Genomic DNA, 22,628 nt, shown 5'->3' on the forward strand with positions numbered 1-22,628 from the left:
AATACGAAAACTTGATTTGACTACATAAATATTTAATCTTATATAAGAAAATTTAAATTTCAAGGTTAATAAAGCCTAAATTTTCAAGAATATCCACTTGGATCGGGTTTGGGTATGAATGGATCGGGTTTGGATTTGGTTCGGGTTTTCCAATAGTGGATATGGATATGGGTTTTTAAATAGTGGATCGGGAATGAGTTTCAAAGAGTGGGTTTGGATTGAATTTTTTCCTTCAGTTCGATTTGGGTTCGGTTCGGTTTGGGTCATAATAGCCATCCCTAAGAGCAACCTAGAGTATTTAGCGATACTCAATCTGAGTTATAATCATATAGTTGATTATACAAGTGGATTGATAATTTTTGTAATCCGGAAAAAGGTACTAAAAATTATTAATCGAGAATAGTGGACGTAGGTTTCGACTTGTGAAACTGAACCACTTCAAAAATCTTGTGTGTCTCTCTTTTTCTCTCTCTTTATTTTTGTTATTTCGACTTTGCGCTTATTAGTATAATTAATTAGTTGATTTTAATCAATAAAATCAAATAATTAATTTTACATCATATATTTCAAAAATGCGATCATCGTTTTTAATACTCAATTCAACCCCCTGTATTCGATCAATAGACTCCTGAGTAACCTTGAAGACAATGCATGGAAACATTGTGCAGACACGGAGCCGAAGCCCGTTAACACAAAAGAGGCCACTAAGGCAACTTTTACACCCAAAAAAACTACCATGTATTTCTTACATTGTTTTAGTGGGCACAAGCAAACAAAAATCACACCAAACAAGCCTAATTTGTTAAAGCCTAATTTCTTTGATGAAGCAATGCTTTTTGTTGCATTAGTGATTCTGTTTCGACTCGCTTCGACTCTTGTAATCAACTTCTAACTAACTAACTAACTACCAATAATCATTACAGGAACATATCCCCCCTTTAAAATGGTGAAAACGATTTGAATCTCTTAGTACAATGTGCCTATCAAATGCTTTCGATATAAGTTTCATAGCATTGTGGCAATCTCCACACACCCGGATATTTTTAAATACCCGAATAGGCAATCCAGGAGGCAAAACAAGTAGTCCAAATGCAACTGCCAGCTTTTCACTATGATAAACAAGACCCAACTCCTTGCCCTCCTCATCCATGTCATGGAGAGCAAAATTCATGTCAGGTTTGTACCCTGTCTTTTTTATTACCCCGATAATCTCATGAACCTTTGAATAAATCTCAGCAATTCTTGGGTGGTTTCTGTCGGAAGATACAAAGGTGTGCACTTTGCCTTCTATCGCAGTCCAACTACAACCTGGCGCCTTAATGATCGCTTTTGTTTTCATCATTGTGCGGAATCTTGCAGCTTCTTCCCATCTACCTGTGGTGGAGTATAGATTAGCTAGCAAAATATAGGGAGCGGCATTCTCGGGTTCTAGTTCAAAAAGGTTCTTAGAGGCGATCTTGGCCATCTCTATATCTTGATGAACTCGAGATGCTCCAAGAACAGCCTTCCATATGCTTGTGTCTGGTTGCATTTCCATCTCTTTCAACAAATCCCTGATTTCAGCCATTTTCCCAGATCGACCTAATAGGTCGATCATACAGGCATAATGCTGAAGGCCAGGTTTTATTCCGTAAACCTTGTCCATGGATTCAAAGTAGTATTTGCCCTTCTCATGAAGACCAGCATGGCTACATGCAAACAGTAGGCCAATGAAGGTAACGAAATCAGGTTTAATGTTGCTCTGTAGCATTCTCTCATAGAACTTTATTGACTCCATTGCCAGGCCGTTTTGTGCAAACCCGACAATTATTGATGTCCAAGAAATCAAATCTCGCACAAGCATTGAACTGAAGACGTTAACCGCTTCGTCTATGCACCCACATTTTGAATAAAGTGTAATCAGAGAATTATCGACTGATAATGATGACCCAAATCTTGCCTTAATGAAGATTGCGTGTACCTGCTTTGCAAATCCGAGGAGAGTTAGTTCAGCACAGGCCCTTAGCATGCTCGAAAACAGAATTTCGTCAGTGCAAATTCCTGCAATTCTCATACCAGAAAACAATTCAAGAGCTTTTTCATAAAAGCCGTTTTGAGAATAACTATTGATGAGGGAAGTCCACGACACAACGTCCTTGCTGGATAACTTAATAAACACCTTAATTGCAGAATCCAAATTTCCACATTTACCGTATACATCAACAAGAGCATTGCTCACGGGATTATGATCCTCGTATCCAGTTTTGATTGTCAAGCAATGAATGGACTCTACAATTTCGACATCAAATTGTGAAGCAAAGCATTTCAAAATAGTCGGAAATGTAAAATCGTCAACTTTTATGTCTCGAACATGCATCTTCTTAAAATATAACATTGCTTCGTCTAAAAATCCCTCCCTCAAACAGCTAATAAGCAAAGAATTCCAAGCAGTGACAGTATGAACTTTCGTAGTCTCAAGTAATAACTTAGCAGTATCGAAATCCTTGCACTTGGCATACATATCCACTAAAGCACACTGAGTATAATCATTGTGAGCTAAACCATACTTTATTAAGCAACCATGTACTTGTTGTCCGAAAATCAGAGACTTGTCCGTTGCACAAGCTTTTAGTATGCTTGGAAAAGTAAACTGATTGGACTCTATCCCTTCCACACGCATGTCTCGGAAACATTCCATTGGTTTACACCCGCATTCGTTATAAGAGTATGCGGTAAGCATTGCGGTCCATAAGACATGAGTTTTGGAGCCAGTAAACAGGTTGAAAACGCATTCAGCTTCAAGAATACAGTAGGATTTGGCATACATATCCACGAGGCAAGTAGCAACGAAACTACTGAACAGCAACTGAGTTTTGAGTGCATAACAGTGAAGTTGTTTACCCCAAGAAAGCAAACCCAATTGTGAACAAACTCCCAAAACACTACCAACAGTGTATTCAGTAGGCTTGAAGCCATCATATTGCATTTCCCAAAACAAGTCAAATACTTCATCTACATATCGGTATCGACAGTACCCAGAAATCAATGAATTCCAAGTAATGGAAGTCTTACATGGGGTCTGATCAAAAAATTCTCTGGCTAGAGTAAATCTACCAGAATTTGCATAGCCGGAAACCATAATATTCCAAGTAAACTCATCTCGTTCAGGCATTTTAACAAACAGCTGGTGGGCTTCATCAAGTTTACCAGATTTGGATAACTTGGCAAGACGGCGATTATTCTGGAGCCTCGTATTACTGGAGCTAATACTATGAGAAGAAGAACGCAAAGACAGATATTGGGCACGACTGAATTGAGAGAAATGTCTTAGCCTTAGGTTAAAGTACATAACCTCTGTTGCCCAACAGGCTATAGCTGCGTAAGTGATAATTTGAATGTGATTATGCGAATGAATGTTCTAACTTGGTACCAGTAACTGTTAGTGGTCCTTATTTCCGACAGCCATCAGTTTGTTTAGTCAATGCAAAGAGATGGAGATGCGTAAGTAGTAAGTACCACATCCTACAATTTGTGACTCACCTAAACATAGCAAATATTATATCCAGGGTTTGGGTGCCAAGCTATGTTACTCGGACACGGGAACGAAGTATCGTATCCGATATGTATCGGAGTATCCGACACGTGATTTTGAATTTTAATAGATACGGGAATACGGTCAAAGGAGTATCTTGACTATTTTATAGACACGGATACGACACGTCTTATATATATTTTTTATCATATTTGAGAAATAAATAAAAAAATTATTTTCAATTGGTATCTTTTCTGTTTTGTATAAATGATAGTTCTACACTACTTCGTATATAATTGTAACGAGAGATAAAACATAAGAAAATATTACAATTTATCTTTCCAGTTGTCATCCACCCACCTTTTTACCCAGACTTCTTTTTTAAAAAATACAAATCCTAATCTACTACCCATTCTAACCCGCCTCTCTCTCTCTCTCTCTTGTTGGTGATTTAAGAGTAATTACCGGTTCATTTTGGCGTAATTAAGGTTGTTTCATAGATGGGTAATTTCTAAATAATATAATGCAAGTTCGGGAAGTACGGAGTGTACACTTGCATAATTATTTACGGAATTACGGTATAGTTTTCGTTCGAATAACTATGAGGGGGGTGCGGAAATTAAATTCACGCATCAATTATTTTGGAAATCCAACAGTTGCAATTGTTCGGATATTCATTCCCCTATTTCCCTATCTTGCTTATATATATAGCCAGGGAATAAGATGGAAAAGGGACAAGAAAACAATCCATCTTTTGCATCTAAGAAATTATAACGATCTACACAAAATACTTCTTAATTATATCTCTGTATTCTGTGCCGAATACAGAGGGCAACCGTCTTATCTCAATAGAAAGTTCGATACAACCCAGGCACTAAAGTAAGGGTCGAATTGTTCTATTAGGAAAGCATAGCGATTCGGTGCGGTTTTCATTATTGTCTTTTCAGTTCGTGTGCAATTTCCCAACAATCTAATAGAACAATTTTGAAATATGTTAAGATGCGCGAATGTTAAGGAAATGACAATGAAGATTCTTAAGAGTATTTACACTTTGTGATAATAATTATATCGATACGCGAGACGATGTCCAAGTCTGAATTTTGGTACGTTTTAAAGACATGCGTGTCCGTTGTTGATTGTTGTATGCATGTTCTGAGAGACTACGATCGGGAAATACTTATGTGTATTGATAAGATCAACAAGGGAAATCAAAAGAGATAAGTATCTTTGACTTCACTCTAAGTTTGATGATTTTAATTTGTCAGGTATTTGTGTAAATCATAGATATGCAAATTTAATGCTTGAACTAGAATTTTTATGTCTGCCATGTTGTTACACATGGTGTTTTGCACATCAAAAGTTAACTATAGATTACAGAATCATGGTGTTGCATTAATTATGTTTACATCATGAGCATGCAATGAAGTTTTTTTTTTTTTTTTTTTTTTTTTTTTTTTTTTTTTAAATTTTGATGCCATGTTTCTTCGTAAATATAGAAGAATACAGTATCATTGTCTTCAGATGCATTATTACAAATTTTGCATCATGGTTTTTAGACATAGATTAACATCTTATGATGCCTGTTTAAAGCCCAAAATATCTTTATATGCATTGATTAGTTTTTAAAATGTCTATATTTTAATATAGTTTTAGTTTGATGTTGGTTGATGCTTGGTAACATATGCAGTATCATTACCAAAGAATTTAATGTATATTGTTTCATATACATTTGTATTATATTGATAATGATGAATATTGGATAATGAATAATTTTATATTATTCTTATGGAAGTTGTTATGGTACAATGTCTCTAAAACGAGTGACTTGACTCGTGTTCAAGATTGATCATGATTATGGGTCTCTTATGTGATGTTTGTTTTTTACCGACTTTTACCATAAAGAAAATGATGCTAATATATCAAGAGATAGTGAGTGCATTTATTCTTGGTGTTTGTTCTGTTATTTGTTTAATGACAATGGATAAAGATAGCAGGACTTGTTAATAGCGTTTATTATCATGGAATTTTGGCATATCTACATGATTCTTTTGATGATATTTTAATTGCCATGATACTAGTATTATTTTTTGGAAATTAAATTTCAATTGTCATCATAATAAGTGGAATAATTTGTGTTCATCGTAATGAGACAAGTACAATTGTTTTCATGATAATGGGTTAAATGAAGATGAAGATGCTTTTTTCTTTGTCGGTCATGGATATATGCATATGGTCATGTCGTTTTGATGACATTGTTAACGACAATAGTGGTTATACTATTTGGTTTGTGGATATTTGGTTTTAATATCCATGATTCATGTCTTGTTATTTGGCCATTGTTGATATATGGATGATAAAGATACCGATTATGATATGATCACGATAGTCGTTATTAATAATTTATAACATGGCTATGCACTCATTTTAAACACGGTAGTGTTGTCTTGTATGAATAATTTATATCTTGGATCATTAGACATTTATTTTAGACATTGAGCATGTTTAATGAGTGGTTTAAATCTTAATATGGTGTAACATTAAGTGCTCGTCTTTTCATGTCTATTTAATATATACGACATGAATAAGAGGTAATCTCTTTGTTTGTTTTGCAATTCATATGATGTTACAATAGTTGAGTAGTATCGATTATATGAATTGTGTGTGTACTATATAATTATCAACAATAGTGGTGTACTATTGAAATATTGAATGTATAAAGTGGGTGTGAATATCTCTAATGAACCCTCCTTGATAAGATACACGGAAATGCGAAGTAGTGCGATAATAAATGGTTGTTTGTATGGCTCATTAGCAAGTGTATTGATCTTGGATGGTGTCAAGTGCCGATTCTTCATGACTTAAGACACCCTAGGTTGGTAAAAGGAGAAATTGGAGAATCACCCATGCGAAGGGACATATAATATGTCGATTTTCATCTCATTGTTATTGTCCATGTAATTTATTTCGGGAATGATCAATGAGATGGGTATTAGTTTCAAACTTTTATAAAAAAAAGTTGTTTTTTGATCATGTAGGATGTATATCATGTGGAATATGTATGAAGGCATGTATGTTTGTTTGATCCATTGGTGTTACGGTTAATATGCAATGTGTGTACTTTGTTTGCTAAAACAAACAAATCTTACCGCCATAGTACGTCCATATGGACATAATGTTTTGACCTTAATTTTTGTGGTTTGTTAAAATCTATTGAATACATGTAATTTGTCGCATTGTTTAGAGCGGCCGATGCATGATACTGATTTTGGTAAACATCAATGAGAGTAATTATTTTGATTATGCTTTGATTTTAATAGTTCTGCATATTTTCTCCATGTATTGTTGTATAACAACATTCATAATCATGAGGTCCATGTGATTATCTTTGTTATGCATGATTGCAATAATTCTATGAATACTCAATGAATCAGATTGCGTTGTAATAGGCATCTGTGTGTAAAGCATTTTAAAAATTTGATCAAGTAATTGACCATTTAATCATATAATCTCGGAATGATGGTTTGCAGAACCACGTTGAGATTATAAGATTATAAAGTCATGGTGGTTTAACCATGTAATAATATAATCACTAGTATTGTATGTACAACTTTTGACATGTCCTAAATGGAGCAATCTTTTGTTGTAGGATGAATGACTAGTTAATCCTTGGTAAACAAAAGATGAATTAATTACCTTGTAAAAGGTGATTTTGTCATCGTGTTCTTCTATGAAGAATATGATAGAGGTAATATGGTCCTTAGTACTAGGATCAAGGGTGAGAGTATGATTATTATTCTCCGATTAATACTCCCAAGAGTCGAGAATGACGGTTTTATCCAATAGTGAAAGTGGAGTCATGACTCGGATTTTCACAAGGGCTTAATTATTGCGGTTTGACAAGTTGTGTAAGTATACTAGTATAGCTAGTACTCATCTTTGGCAAGGGATTAAGCAAGTGTGACAATGTATAAAGTAAACCATGAATTATGGTTTGTCCTATGTCATTTCTCCTTCGGTTTTAAAGGGATAGTATTTTGCAAATTGATGTACCAAATGTAGAAGGTGATTTTCTACTAGTGGTAGTGTATTTTACTTTGGAAAGTATCATGAGTATATGGACTTCCAAGAAGCGAATTTGCATTATGAGTTTGACATTGGAGTTGGTATGCGTAGTGTTAGCATAGCCGGTTAAGGCTAAGTAGCTAAGGAAATTAATTAATCTACGGTATTACTTAAAAGTATTAGACCAACTTCATCCATGTTTTTGATAGTAAATAACGGTGCACCAGGGTGTTTGCTATAACACGGTTTATGGACTATCATAAATGGAGATGATATTGGTTATCTTTTGTGAGATCTCAGTTTTAGTTGATCACTTTGCATGAAGGGTCAATTATGGACTTGGTTATTAAGTCGGTTGACGGGATGAGTTTAAAACTCGTATAAGATCCTTGGCGATAGGATACCCAATTCCCCTCTAATACAACGTTAGAGGCTGAATTCAATGTGGAAGGCCTATTGTTAAGAGATTGAAGCACACAATAATTTATATCTCGAGGTGTGTGCTTAGACTTGCATGTTGTAAGGTTGATCTTTTGGAAAAGTGTGTTTGCAAGGACACGATGAAAAGAATCAACCTATATGAACATGAAGTACAGCCGCTTCAAGGGAGTATGGGTTTGACTCCTGATATGTTCATGAATAGATATGGGACACTAGGCTTGTAAATAAGTGTCGGTTTATGTAATTTTTAGAAGTAAATTAGTTTATGTGTGAGTTATCTTCATGTATTCAAAATGGGTAGAAAGGGTTCAATGCTTAGTCACACCCCGATACTCGAATATTTGGAATGTGTAATTTCACTAAGTGGAAATTCAATCTTCGTGACATTTTCATTTATGCATAAATTGGTATGTTTGTTAGCTGTTTAATCTTGTATTACGCTTAAATGGGGGAGGAATGTTGGTGATTTAAGAGTAATTACCGGTTCATTTTGGCGTAATTAAGGTTGTTTCATAGATGGGTAATTTCTAAATAATATAATGCAAGTTCGGGAAGTACGGAGTGTACACTTGCATAATTATTTACGGAATTACGGTATAGTTTTCGTTCGAATAACTATGAGGGGGGTGCGGAAATTAAATTCACGCATCAATTATTTTGGAAATCCAACAGTTGCAATTGTTCGGATATTCATTCCCCTATTTCCCTATCTTGCTTATATATATAGCCAGGGAATAAGATGGAAAAGGGACAAGAAAACAATCCATCTTTTGCATCTAAGAAATTATAACGATCTACACAAAATACTTCTTAATTATATCTCTGTATTCTGTGCCGAATACAGAGGGCAACCGTCTTATCTCAATAGAAAGTTCGATACAACCCAGGCACTAAAGTAAGGGTCGAATTGTTCTATTAGGAAAGCATAGCGATTCGGTGCGGTTTTCATTATTGTCTTTTCAGTTCGTGTGCAATTTCCCAACATCTCTCTCTCTCTCTCTCTCTCTCTCTCTCTCTCTCTCTCTCTCTCTCTCTCTCTCTCTCTCTCTCCTGCTACAGATCTTCCTCACACCCATCACTTTATCAGGCTTCAACTCCTTAAGATCTTCTTCTTCTCCCAGCACTGATGACATACTCCAATGTAACCAGATCTGGGTGAAGGTCAAGTTCTTTCCTCTTCCATTACAGGCTAATCGCTTCCTTCGTCTTCCATGTAAGTTTTCCTTGCTGAAGCGAATCACGCACCATCCAACAATTGGTCTTCACTCGGTTTTGGACCTTCTTCGAATTTGAGGTCCATCTCCAAATCCGTCTAAGAACATATGGCATGTAACGGCCTAGGACCCTTGTATGATGAGTTTAGAGCACTTTTGTCTAGGAACTTTTGTCTTGAATAGGTACCTATCATAATCTAAAGGAAGCAACAAACCGGGTAGTACCCAATGAGCACGGTTTGCAAGAGAAGGTACAAGGGTCACTTTCAACCTTGCTAAACTATCCAAGACAACCCCAAAGCTCCTTTTTGCTGCTCTATGACTCTTATGCTAAGCTTGGCCGGTCCTTGTGAGGTCTCCAAGGAGCTTGCTTTATCTTAAATAATGATTGTCTCATTAGTTTACTTTTCCTTGTTTTTAGTTTATGTTTTTCAACTTGTGTAAGGTTCTTGGGACCAGCTATTGTACCGTTTTTGGGGCCTCTATAAGCCCTTAGATGTGTGTTTGAATGTAGGGTGGAGATTGCTTTGCCTGGCCTATAAAAGCAAAGCCAGCCTTATGTAAATTTCAGATTTGATGAATTATAAACACATGTTTAAGCTTTGCTTTCTTCTTAATTCTTCTTTGCTTAGTGCTTGAAGATACTCCTTTGCTTAGTGCTTGGGGTGGGTGAACCCATTGCTTAGTGCTTGGGCTAATCCTTAAGCTTAATCTATAGCTTCGTGTTCGGATTAAGTCATATCTTCCACTCAATTTCATTCACTTTAGCCGTCCAAAATCAGTCCATAATTACCTCCATTTCGTGTGTTTTAATCAAAGTTTATGTTTTAGTCCAAATTGGTACCAAGAGCCTAGGTTATAACACAATTCCATCTTGTGTTAGTATTGGGAAAAGCTTTTCTTGTGAGTTCATTATATCCTAACTACAACAAAAGCACAAAAAATAACCATGAGTGAAGAAAGGCTCACCGGAATTGAAAACCAAATGACACAACTTTCTAAAAAATGCGACCTAATGTTAGATTCTTCCAATGCTATCATGTCTAACATGTCAACACCAACAAGAGATGGAAAACCACCTCGTGGTAGGGTAGAGGCCGTGGTCTCGTGGGAAGAGGAAGAGGCCAAGACACCCATGAAGATGAGGCATTTTCGGATTCATAGGAGTCCATGGTCGAGGCCTTTCAAGGAGAGCATAACAAAGACTTAAAGGTAGAAATTCCTGATTTTCATGGTAGTTTAAACCCCGAGTATTTGTTAGATTGGTATAGAACCATTGAAAGAGTCTTTGAGTTTAAAGCATACTCGGATGCTAAGTCTTTTAAAGTTGTTATCTTAAAACTTAAGGGCTATGCTTCACTTTGGTATGAGAACTTAAAGAACCAAAGAAAAAAGGATGGTAAGGAACCTATTAAGTCTTGGCTAAAGTTGAAAAAGAATCTTAAGGAAAAGTTTGTGCCTAAAGACTACACCCAAGATATGTTCATCAGGCTCACACAACTTAAGCAAGACCAACAACCCCTTGAATCCTACCTTAGAGACTTTGAACAACTCACTTTGCAATGTGAAATGAATAAGAAACCCGAACAAAATATTTCTAGGTTTGTGGAAGGATTGGATGATAAAATTGCTAGTAGAGTTAGAATACATCAAGTTTGGTCCTTTGATGAGGCCGTAAACTTGGCTTTAAGGGTTGAGAAGATGGGTAAGGGGAAGATCACTAGCTTAAAGATCATGCCCAAAACAGCCCCTAGACCTGGTGGTCGGCGGCGTCGTATGTTGGTGGTCGTGGTGGTGGCTGGTCGTAGTGGTTGCCGTCTGTTGGTGGTGGAAGCCTGACATGTTGGAACTTGAATAGTGGGCTCTTATCAGTTAGTGGGAATTTTGGGGTGGGACTTGTAATATCACTGGTTTGGGCGCGCTTAATTTTTGATTAATGTTAGCTGTATTCTTTAGATACTAGTCGTTCTCACTATTCTCACCGAATATTCGTTCCCACCGGATCCTAAATCTATATATATATATATATATATATATATATATATATATATATATATATATATATATATATATATATATATATATATATATATATATATATATATATATATATATATATATATATATATATATATATAGAGAGAGAGAGAGAGAGAGAGAGAGAGAGAGAGAGAGAGAGAGAGAAAAGAGATCAACTAAGGTCCTTAGATATATTAAGTCCATAAGTTCTATTGTGAGCCATTGGATGGAGGGAGATGGATGGCCAAGATCAACCTCCAAAAGTGTGTTTATGTACTAATATCACTCATTCTCTCCTCCTTCACTAATCTTTCTAATTAATCACTAATTCACTATAACTTCTTTTCCTCTCATCTACTTTTCTCACATATCACACAACTCATCTTCTCTCTAAAACCCCAAAAAATAAAAACCCAAAAAATCCAAATAAATAAAAAACCCAAAAACCAAATAAATAAATAAAACCCAAAAAATCCAATTAAATCAAAAAACCCAAAAAATCCAATTAAATCAAAAGACCCAAATAAATCATTCATTCTTCTCTTCCTCATTCACCACCACCCACCACTATCCCACCCGACACCAACTCACCACCCACCACGGCCGCCACCACACCGCCGCCACTACACCGCTGCCACCTTTTTTTTTTTTTTTTTTTTTTTTTTTTTTTTTTTTTTTTTTTTGGTGTTTATTTTCATGTTTTGAGTTGTTTTTTCCATTCATTTTTTGTTGTTGTCTTTTATTTTATTTTATTTTGTTACTTCTCGTTTTTATTCATTTTCTCAAATCTCTTCTTGTTATACTTTTTTTTAAAGATTTCGGGTTTTAAATCTCGTTTTTTTTTTATGAGATACTTTTTTTTTCATCTAAGATCTACTAAAATATTTTTCATAAAATTTGTTGTTTTAATCTTAGCCATATAAAAATTCTTATAATTTGTTGATTTTAATCTTATAATTGACTAAAGTTATACAAAGAATGGACTAAAGTTATACAAAAATGGACTAAAGTTATACAAAAATGAACCAAAGTTATACAAAAATGAACCAAAGTTATACAAATATGGATTAAAGTTATACAAATATGGGCTAAAGTTATACAAATAAGGACTAAAGTTATACAAAAATGGACCAAAGTTATACAAAAATGAACCAAAGTTATACAAAAATGGACTAAAGTTATACAAACATGAACCAAAGTTATACAAAAATAGACCAAAGTTATACAAAAAAAGACTAAAGTTATACAAAAATTGGACAAAAGTTATACAAAAAATTGGACTAAAGTTATACGAAAATGAACCAAAGTTATACAAAAATGAACCAAAGTTATACAAAAATGAACCAAAGTTATACAAAAATGGACTAAAGTTATACAAATATGGATTAAAGTTATACAAATATGGACTAACTTTAGTCCATTTTTGTATAACTTTGGTTCATTTTTGTATAACTTTGGTTCATTTTTGTATAACTTTAGTCCAATTTTTTGTATAACTTTAGTCCATTTTTTGTATAACTTTGGTGCATTTTTGTATAACTCTGGTCTATTTTTGTATAACTTTGGTTCATTTTTGTATAACTTTGGTTCATTTTTGTATAACTTTAGTCCAATTTTTTGTATAACTTTAGTCCATTTTTGTATAACTTTTGTCCATTTTTGTATAACTTTAGTCCATATTTGTATAACTTTAGTCAATTTTTGTATAACTCTAGTCCTTATTTGTATAACTTTAGTCCTTCATATGTATAACTTTAGTCCTTATTTGTATAACTCTAGTCCTTATTTGTATAACTTTAGTCAATTTTTGTATAACTTTGGTTCATTTTTGTATAACTTTGGTTCATTTTTGTATAACTTTAGTCCAATTTTTGTAATTGTAGTCCAAATTTGTATAACTTTAGTCCAAAATTGTATAACTTTAGTCCTTATTTGTATAACTTTAGTCCTTATTTGTATAACTTCAGTCCAAATTTGTGTAATTTTAGTCCAAAATTGTATAACTTTATTCCATAAGAGTACAACTTCAGTCCAAAATTGTATAACTTTAGTCCAAAATTGTATAACTCTAATGCACGCAGTGTATAACTTTAATAGACAAGATGTATAACTTTAATGCACCCAGTGTATAACTTTAATGTTTTAAGTGTATAACTTTAGTCGTAAATAGTATAACTTTTATAAAAACCAAATAAATATGAAAAATCGTAATTAATCAACAAATATTAAATCTGAAAAAAAATTAAATAATAACAAAAACCAAAAAAACTCATAATAACAAAAACAAAAAACCAAATAACAATAATAAAACCAAAAAACCAACAACCCAACCCAACCCGAAATTTGAAATAAACCAAATAACAATAAAAAAAAACCAAATTTAAATATCGTGTGTATAACTCTAATGCACGCAGTGTATAACTTTAATAGACAAGATGTATAACTTTAGTTCAAAAAATCAAATAACAATAACAACCAAATAAAAAATAAAAACAAAAAACCAAAACAAAAAACAAAAACAAAACAAAAAACAAAGAACAACAACAAAAATAAAACAAAAAACAAAGAACAACAAAAAACAAAAAAACGCAGGGAGGGAGAAAGGCTGGAACAAAAAACAAAGAACAACAACAAAAATAAAACAAAAAACAATAAAACAAAAAACAAAGAACAACAAAGAACAACAATAAAAAATCAAAAAATCAAACACTGATTGAAGGAAAGGAACGAAAAAAAAAGGACGAAAAAAAAGTGACGAAAAAAAAGACCGAAAAAAAGGAAAAAGGGAGAGCAGGGAGGGAGAAAGGTTGGTGTTGTTGTTGTTGCGGTTGCATTGATGTTTTGTTGCGGTTGCAGTGATGTTGTGGTGGGGCGAGAAAGGGAGGTCGGGATCTGGGTGTTGCGGGGTCATCGGTCGGAGGGAGGTCGGGATAGGGAGGCAAGGGGAAGGCCGGTTGCGGCAGGGCGGCCGAGAAGGAAGGAGGAAATGGGAGGCAGTGACGGGATGGTGTCGGGATGAAAGAAGGAGGCTGCGGTGGTGGTGGTGGCTGCGGTGGTGGTGGCTGCGGTTCGAATGGAGGGAGACGGAGGTGTATGTTACTTTGTTGTTGTTTTTTTTTCCAGATTCAAGAAGGAGGATGGAGTTTTTTTTGATTGGGTTTTTATTGTTTGGTTTTTTGATTGGGTTTTTATTGTTTGGTTTTTGTTTTTATTTTTTGGGTTTTTTTTTGTTGGGAGAGAATGAATTAGGAGAGAGGGGGTGAATGATTGAAGAAGTGAATGAATGGAATGGATGATGAGTGGGTGAGTGAGTTGGGAGAATTAGAAGGAGGATGGAGTTATACAAATTAGAGAGGAGTTGTACATGGATTAGAAAGGGAGATTAGGGAGGGAGATTTATGGCCATCCATTGAGATGTAATCTCATCCCTCCATCCCTTCCATCCAAAGGCCCTTATAAGGACTTAGGGACTCAATGGATGTAAGGGCCTTATAAGAACTGCTCTCTATATAGAGAAGATATATATATATATATATATATATATATATATATATATATATATATATATATATATATATATATATATATATATATATATATAGAGGCCGGATCCGGTGAGGCACCTCATTATGGCGAGGCGGCCGGTCTCGCCAAATTACTACCTTGGACTGATTTGCATTATACATGGATGGGCTGATTTTGTAATGTTGGACTGAAAAAACAAGGATGAAAATTAGGGGTCAACAAGAAACTTATCATTTGGTCCAAAACACTTTCTCTCTCTAATCTAAAAAAAAGCCCAAATACCTTATTCTCTCTAATCTAAACAAAAGGCCCAAAATTCTTTCCTTCCAAAACTACTGAGTTTGTGCGCTTATACAAAATCACTCAATTTGGGCGTGATTTCAAAGAGGCGATATCATCAAATTTGTGAGACGATTTCATCAAATTAATCAAATTCTGACAATCAAAGAGGCGAATTCATCAAATTAATCGATTTCTTAGAAGATTTCGAGGTAATTTCCAGGTAATTTCATATTATTTGATGAAAAATTGAGTTTCTTAACTTCGTTCATTAATTGATGATATAATTATCAAATTTGAACAAAATCGAACTGTTTTGTAAATTTATAAGGATCAAAACTGAAGTATTTCGTTAGTTTAGGGTTTGAATTCGATCAAAACTGAGCAATTGAGCAATTTCGTCATTCGCGGTGTAAAATTTGTTGATTTTGTTAATTCATTCATTAATTGATTATAATTCATTCATTAATAAGGCTCAAATTGACGTTGCGACTTTAATTTCAATGGAGATTACTGAGACATTACGATGAATCGGTGATAATATGCTGTTGAAACAGGTAATCTCCATTTTTTCGCTATTTTATGAAGTCATTTTTTTGCTATTCTCCTGATTTTGTGAATATGTGAGGTTATATTGTGAATCTAAGAAGTTATTTCGTAAATCTGAGAAGTTATTTCGTGAATGTAGGCTATAATATCCTGAATTTGATCAAAAATAATCAATTTCGCCCTACTTATTATGGTATTACTGCTGATGTTGCAGGTCTATAGTGCTATTTTGTCCCTATTTTATGAATTTGAGACGTTATTTTGTTCTGGTTTTGTGAATCTGAGAGGTTATTTTGCGAATCTAGGAGCTAATTTTGTGCATCTGAGAGGTTATTTTGAAACTATAAACTGTTCTGGTTTTGTGAATCTGAGAGGTTATTTTGCGAATCTAGGAGCTAATTTTGTGCATCTGAGAGGTTATTTTGAAAATATAAACTGTTCTGGTTTTGTGAATCTGAGAGGTTATTTTGCGAATCTAGGAGATAATTTTGTGCATCTGAGAGGTTATTTTGAAAATATAAATTGTCTATAATATCCTGAAACTTGGATCGTGGCAGAAATTGTTTGACATTGTCTATTTTGTGAATTAGAGTGCTTATTTTGTGAATATAAGAGCTAATTATGTGAATCTGATAAGTTATTTATTGAATCTGATAAAAATAAGATAAACACAAAACTAAATAAGATGACAAATTCTGAAAAGTTTGCACAAGTCCGCACCATTGAATGCTTTAATTGTCTTGTATCAGTAATATTGCATGCTTTCTTATCTATGGTTGTCGATGTCATACTTATTATGGTGTTCCTACTATTTTGTTAATTTGAAACATTATTATTGTGAAACTTTATTTGTTAATATAAGAGCTAATAAGGCTCAAATTGACGTTGCAGCTTCAATTTCAATGGAGATTACAGACATTACAGTAACTGGTGATAATATTGCTGTTGAAACAGGTAATCTCCTTTTTTTCGCTATTATCCTGATTTTGTGAATATGTGAGGTTATTTTGTGAATCTAAGAGTGAATTTTGTAAATCTGAGAAGTTATTTCGTGAATGTATGCTATAATATCCTGAATTTGATCAAATTTTATCAATTTCGTCCTACTTATTATAGTGTTCCTGGCGATGTTGCAGTCTAACTCCCGATACTACAAATGACTCTGATAAGAGTGCTATTGCAACAGGTATTTTGTTTTGTCCCTATTTTATGAATTTGAGACGTTATTTTGGTCTGGTTTTGTGAATCTGAGAGGTTTATTTGCGAATCTAGGAGCTAATTTTGTGCATCTGAGAGGTTATTTTGAAAATATAGACTAATATCCCGAAACTTGGTTTGTGACAGAGGAACTTAGATGCTAATATTGTGAAACTTGATTTGTGAATCTCCTATGTTGCTCTTTTTGGCAAAACTTACTAATTGAACCGAAGAAACATCAATCTTTTATGAATTTGAGATGTTATTTTTTTGAGCTTTATTTTGCTATTCTCCTTATTTTGTGAATCAGATAGCTTATTTTGTGAATATAAGAGCTAATTATGTGAATTTGATAGGTTATTTAGTGAATATAGACTATAAGATTATGAAGCTTGGTTTGTGGCAAAGATTGTTTAACATTGTCTATTTTGTGAATCAGGGTGCTTATTTTGTAAATATAAGAGCTAATTATTTGAATCTAGCGGGTTATTTATTGAAATATAGACTATAAGATCCTGAAACTTGGTTTGTGGCAGAGATTATGAACCTTATATGCTAATATTGTGGAACTTTATTTGTTAATCTCCTATCTTGCACTTTTGGCTTATTTTGTGAATCTACAATTTTCAGGTGTTGATTCCAATGTTAATTGCGGTGAAGCTTCTACCTCTACTGTTTTAACAAGCCCTACAGTACCAACTATTTCCACACCTACTACTCTTATAACTTACACACCGAGTGGCGATAAACGATGGATAAATAGGATTGATGAAAAGTTTACACCAGCGATTGGGAAAACATTTATTGACTTAGACTCAACGGCGATGTCTTTTTTATGAAACGTCTGTTGCTTTGCTTGTGGGTTTAAATCAAGGAAATCTTCAAGCAAAAGGTTTCGTGATGATATTATCAGAACAAAGTGCATGGTTTGCAATCGGGAAGGTTGTAATAAGAAGAAAAGACGACCTGCCCTAACTGGTGTTGCGAAAAAGGCGGATGAATCCGTTGCATCGAAAATAACGAAATAGGTGGTACAAAGAGCAAACCGAAAAAACCAGCTGCTAAACGTAGGGTGAAAAAAGGTGGAGGAGAGGCAGAGAGTTCCAACAAAGGGTCAACCACAAGAATAACAAAGATTAGAAGGTGGGGCTGTCCAGCAATGATAAAGTTCAAGTTCCATGAGAACAAGTACATGGTTGACGTGTTTATTGAGGGTCACAATCACCCGCTTGATGTTGTGAAAAATAAGGAATTTGAGAAACTTGCTGAAAATATCAATGAATTTCATATGCAAATGATTGTCAGCCATTCAAAAGCAAATGTTGGTCCTAGCTTAACACACCAACTATGCACTCAACAATTGGGTGGTTTTCAAAATGTCGGGCAACATCAAGCAATTCAAAAAATTTCGAGAGGAAATGAAGTGTCTAATGAACAGTCATGATGGGGAAATGTTCAAATCACGCTTAGACACCCTAGCTGAAACAAAAGGGCTCCACTTTGTTTATGAAAAAGATTCCAAGAACGCATTGACAAGGATTTTCTGGACGGATTGTGACATGCAAAGAGCGTATGCTCTGTTTGGGGATGGAGTTTCATACGACCCAACTTATGGTACAAACAAGTACAACATGACGTTCACGCCTTTCACGGGCATTGACCATCATAAAAGGTCAATCACATTTGCATGTGCGCTTATAGAACATGAAAACGAGGAGTCATTCATGTGGGTATTTGACCAGTTTCTGGCAGCTATGGGTGGGAAGGAGCCTAACTACATCATCACTGACGAAGACCCGGGAATAATTAAAGCAGTTCTAGGTATGTTTCTGAAATTTGCAAATCGTACCTCATAAAATATGATGGTTGTAATAATTTGATTGGTTTTTTGTTTATGTGAATCGTAGTGCTTATTATGCGAAACTAGATCATGAATTTGTGAAACTGGGGTAAATATATGTTTCACGTACTTATATCGCGAATAAGGCACAAAATTTATATAGTCTGAATCCGAGGATAAGACATGAGATTCACAAAATAACCCCCCAGATTTACAAAATAAGCTATAGGATTCACAAAATAAGCTATATGATTTATAGTCTGAATCTGAGGACAAGACTTGAGATTTACATAATAGTGCATCGTATGACTTTGTTATGTGAAACTGCGTGGATTTAGTTATTATAAAATGATGGTGACGGTCGATAATTTGATTTTGTTCATTGCAGCTAAGTTCAAAACAGCGAAACATCGGTTTTGCATGTGGCACATCATGAAGAAAATAACCGACAAGGTTGGGAGTAAAATTTGTAGAGATACCGACTTTTTAACCCGTCTAAACGGTGTTGTATGGGACGATGACCTGGAGCCCGGGGAATTTGAAGAGAAGTGGCTTAAAGTCATGAACGATTTCTCCTTGGAAGACAATACGTGGTTGAATGGGAAGTTCGCTGATAGACACACATGGATACCCGCTTATTTCAGAAATGTGCCAATGGGCGGTTTACTACGAACTACACAAAGGTCAGAGAGTGCTAATAGTTTCTTTAAGCGGTTTGAAAACAAATACGGGATATTAACTGAGTTCTTGGTGCGCTATGAAAGCGCCACTGACCACCAAAAGCGCCTGCTGAAGCTCCGTGAAGAGGAGAATGCGAATTCAATCCCTGAAACACTGTATGGGTCAAAATGGGAGACACAAGCAGTGAGAAGCTATACCCATACGATGTTCTATGAGTTCCAAAACCAGGTGAAGCTTTCAATAAATACCTGCAGTTTGGTTGGATACACTCCGCCAGATCCTGTGACGAACTTTGAAGTGTCGTTAGTTGAGGATGCAAAGAAAGTACTAAAATTTGCAGTTGAGTGCAGTAGAAGCACGAATGATGTAAGGTGCACATGTAAACTGTTTGAAAGGAGAGGTATTTTATGCAGTCACATCATTTGGGTTTGTTCGGGAAAGTTTAAGGACATACCTGATAAATATATTTTGCAAAGGTGGAGCAAGAATGCACTCAAAAGTGACGTTTATGATTGGAATGGGAATCTGTTAGAGAAATACAACAATACCAGTACAAAACAGATTGGAATGTCTGTGGTGTGGTCTGAGATTCAGTTAACTGTTGGTATGCTCAAAAGGAAAGAAGAGTCGGATGTGAGAGAGTTTGCCAAGTTAATCAAGGAATTCAGGACAAAACTAGAGGGAAACACTCAACCGTTGACAAAACAACAACAGATTGAGCTTCTACTGGGCTGCAAGGTTCCAGAAGAAACCAACATCTTACCGCCTAATGTGTCTAGGAACAAAGGCTGTGGTAAACGGTTGGTGAGCAAGAAAAATAAGGCAATCAAGAAGGCGGAAAAAGCAAAAAGGTTGTGTGCTAACTGTAAGCGCAAGGGTAACCACGACAAAAGGAATTGTCCATATGATTTTGCAGACCTTCCTCCAGTGAATCAGGTTTGTATTCATCTACGCAACTACATCTGATATTAATCAAGTATTTTATTTATCTGTTGGAGTGGCAAAAATGGTTTAAGTTAGGTTAATGTCATTCAAAATAGGTGGTTTTGTTTCGACCTTGGTTTGTGAGTCTTAGATCGTATTATTGGTTTCCTAAAAAATCTGGACATCTCATCTGTTTATCTTATTTTGAGAATCCCACAGGTTGCTTTGTGAATCCCAGGTCTTAATTTGTGAATCATGGGTCTTATTATGTGAATCACATATCTTTATTTGTGAATCACAGAAATGAGACTGATTGTATGAATCCCAGGTCTTAATTTGTGAATCCCAGGTCTTAATTTGTGAATCCTAGAGGTTGCTTTGTGAATCCCAGTTCTTAATTTGTGAATCCTGGGTCTTATTATGTGAATCACATATCTTTATTTGTGAATCACAGAAATGAGACTGATTGTATGTAGTAACCTGATATAATTCCTCACTTTGTAACATAAATGACAACAGTTGGCTTATATAAGATGAATGTGATTCACGCCGTGTCACCCAATTTTGCATGATCCTCACTTTTATTATTGTACATCTAATGTTTGTAAACATCTTTCTAATTCCAGCTTTGTCTTTTACGTAGGGAGAGCTAGCGGACGAAGAAGTAGAAGAGGAAGGGGATGAGGATGAAGAATGATGGAAAGAGTCTTCTTAAGCCTTGAGAAATAGATATGATGATTGAAGAAGACACTGACAATTTTGAAAGGAGCAGTCTTTTAGTTTGGCAACATATTATTGGTTTCCAAAAATATGGACATCTTATTTGTTTATCTTATTTTTGTGAATCTGAGAGGTTCTTTTGTGAATGTAAGAGGTTGTTTTATGAATCTTAAATCTTAATATATACAAAAGACCCGGAAATCTTATTTGTTGGTATTAATTTGTGAATCCTGGGTCTAATTTTCGCGATTATTAGGAAGATTCGTAATCTTATTAGAAAGGAACGGTCGACTGGCTAAACGGTCTTATTTTGTGAATGACACAATTTAAATATTATATAAAATGGATTATTGTGAATTATAGACGTTATTTCATGAATCTTACCGTGTGAATGACAATATATAAATCCGAGGTCTAATATTGTGAATCGACTTGTTTTGTGAATCCATCTTTTGTGAATATCGTCTTTTTTGAATCTCAGACATTCTTTTGTAAATCTCAGGTCTCATTTTGTCGACTTGTTTTGTGAATCCATCTTTTGTGAATATAGTCTTTTTTTTGAATCTCAGACATTCTTTTGTGAATCTCAGGTCTCATTTTGCGAATCAGACGCTTTATAAATCATATGGCTTATATAAAATGAATTATACTAACATAATACTTGATTGTATCCACCACAAGTTAAATTCCACGCATAAGGGACAAATGCCTCCGACGAACCAACCAGAGATAATTAAGTATACACTGCATAACACCCAAAACTCACAGCAAAAGAATAAATGCTGCCCCGTTTCTACTACACGCTCACAAAGACAATCATGAAGAATAAATTCCCAACCAGATAAGCATACACTGAAGAACGATCTCCCTGCTTCACATCATCTCACCACCACAGACAAGCACATCTTGCTACTTATACTCCTATATCAGAAAACACGTAAAATATTTCAAAATATATACACGGACAAGCATGGCTCACTACTATTCAAAATATCGCGGATACTATGAATGAATGGGGATTTGATATGCAAAAGTTATTAAAGAACCGGGACTGTACCGTTCTAGTATTTGCATCCCATGAAAGTAGTTGCATCATTACAGACTTTCGAAAATCTGGCATTCTCTGCAATTGTAAGAAATTATAGTTGAAATTAATGAACAACACAGTTTCAAATACAGATTTCATGTACGTATACTGTTCAACTTGTTTCTTACCTGATAATTGTCTGGATTCCGCCAATCACCGAGCTCACAGTCCAACATACTCAAATACCTCAACACGTGAGCTCCACAATCAAAACTGAGTGTAGTATAGTGTTCAACTGTTTAGTAAACAATATTTAATTTCCGTAAAGCGGACACATTAGGGAATAACTTACTTATTTGATTGTTGAGGAACTTTGAGAGTTATAATGTGACACCCCGCGATAAAGCGGAAAATAAAGCTTATAAAAGTCAAGCGGAAATTTGGGAATTTTTGAAACTTTTAAAATTTAAAGCGCGGGTTCACCAAAAATCTAAAACATAAATAAAGAGTGCGGAAATAAAGATTTTAAATTATACAAACGCGATAGTCAAGGTGGGGGAAAATATATCCCTCGAATGACAATACAATAAAAGGTAGGTCTAAACAATCCTAATAAACCACCTACTAGGCCGAAGTGCT

General features: G+C 34.8%; 2 protein-coding genes across 2 annotated transcripts; one reads left to right on the forward strand and one right to left on the reverse strand.

Annotated features, from left to right (window-relative positions):
• Positions 1-686: 686 nt before the first annotated feature.
• On the reverse strand, positions 687-3,745 carry LOC141605720 (putative pentatricopeptide repeat-containing protein At5g52630). Its single transcript, XM_074424597.1, has one exon. It carries the CDS (start codon positions 3,326-3,328, stop codon positions 905-907), a length of 2,424 nt encoding a protein of 807 aa, XP_074280698.1. The 5' UTR covers positions 3,329-3,745; the 3' UTR covers positions 687-904.
• A 14,428-nt stretch (positions 3,746-18,173) lies between these two features.
• Positions 18,174-21,119, forward strand: LOC141607875 (protein FAR-RED IMPAIRED RESPONSE 1-like). Its single transcript, XM_074427225.1, has 3 exons — positions 18,174-18,618; positions 19,026-20,254; positions 20,886-21,119. Exons 1-3 carry the CDS (start codon positions 18,174-18,176, stop codon positions 20,937-20,939), a joined length of 1,728 nt encoding a protein of 575 aa, XP_074283326.1. The 3' UTR covers positions 20,940-21,119.
• Positions 21,120-22,628: the final 1,509 nt, after the last annotated feature.

Source organism: Silene latifolia, chromosome 10 (assembly GCF_048544455.1).
Source record: "Silene latifolia isolate original U9 population chromosome 10, ASM4854445v1, whole genome shotgun sequence".
NCBI classification, from domain to species: domain Eukaryota; kingdom Viridiplantae; phylum Streptophyta; class Magnoliopsida; order Caryophyllales; family Caryophyllaceae; genus Silene; species Silene latifolia.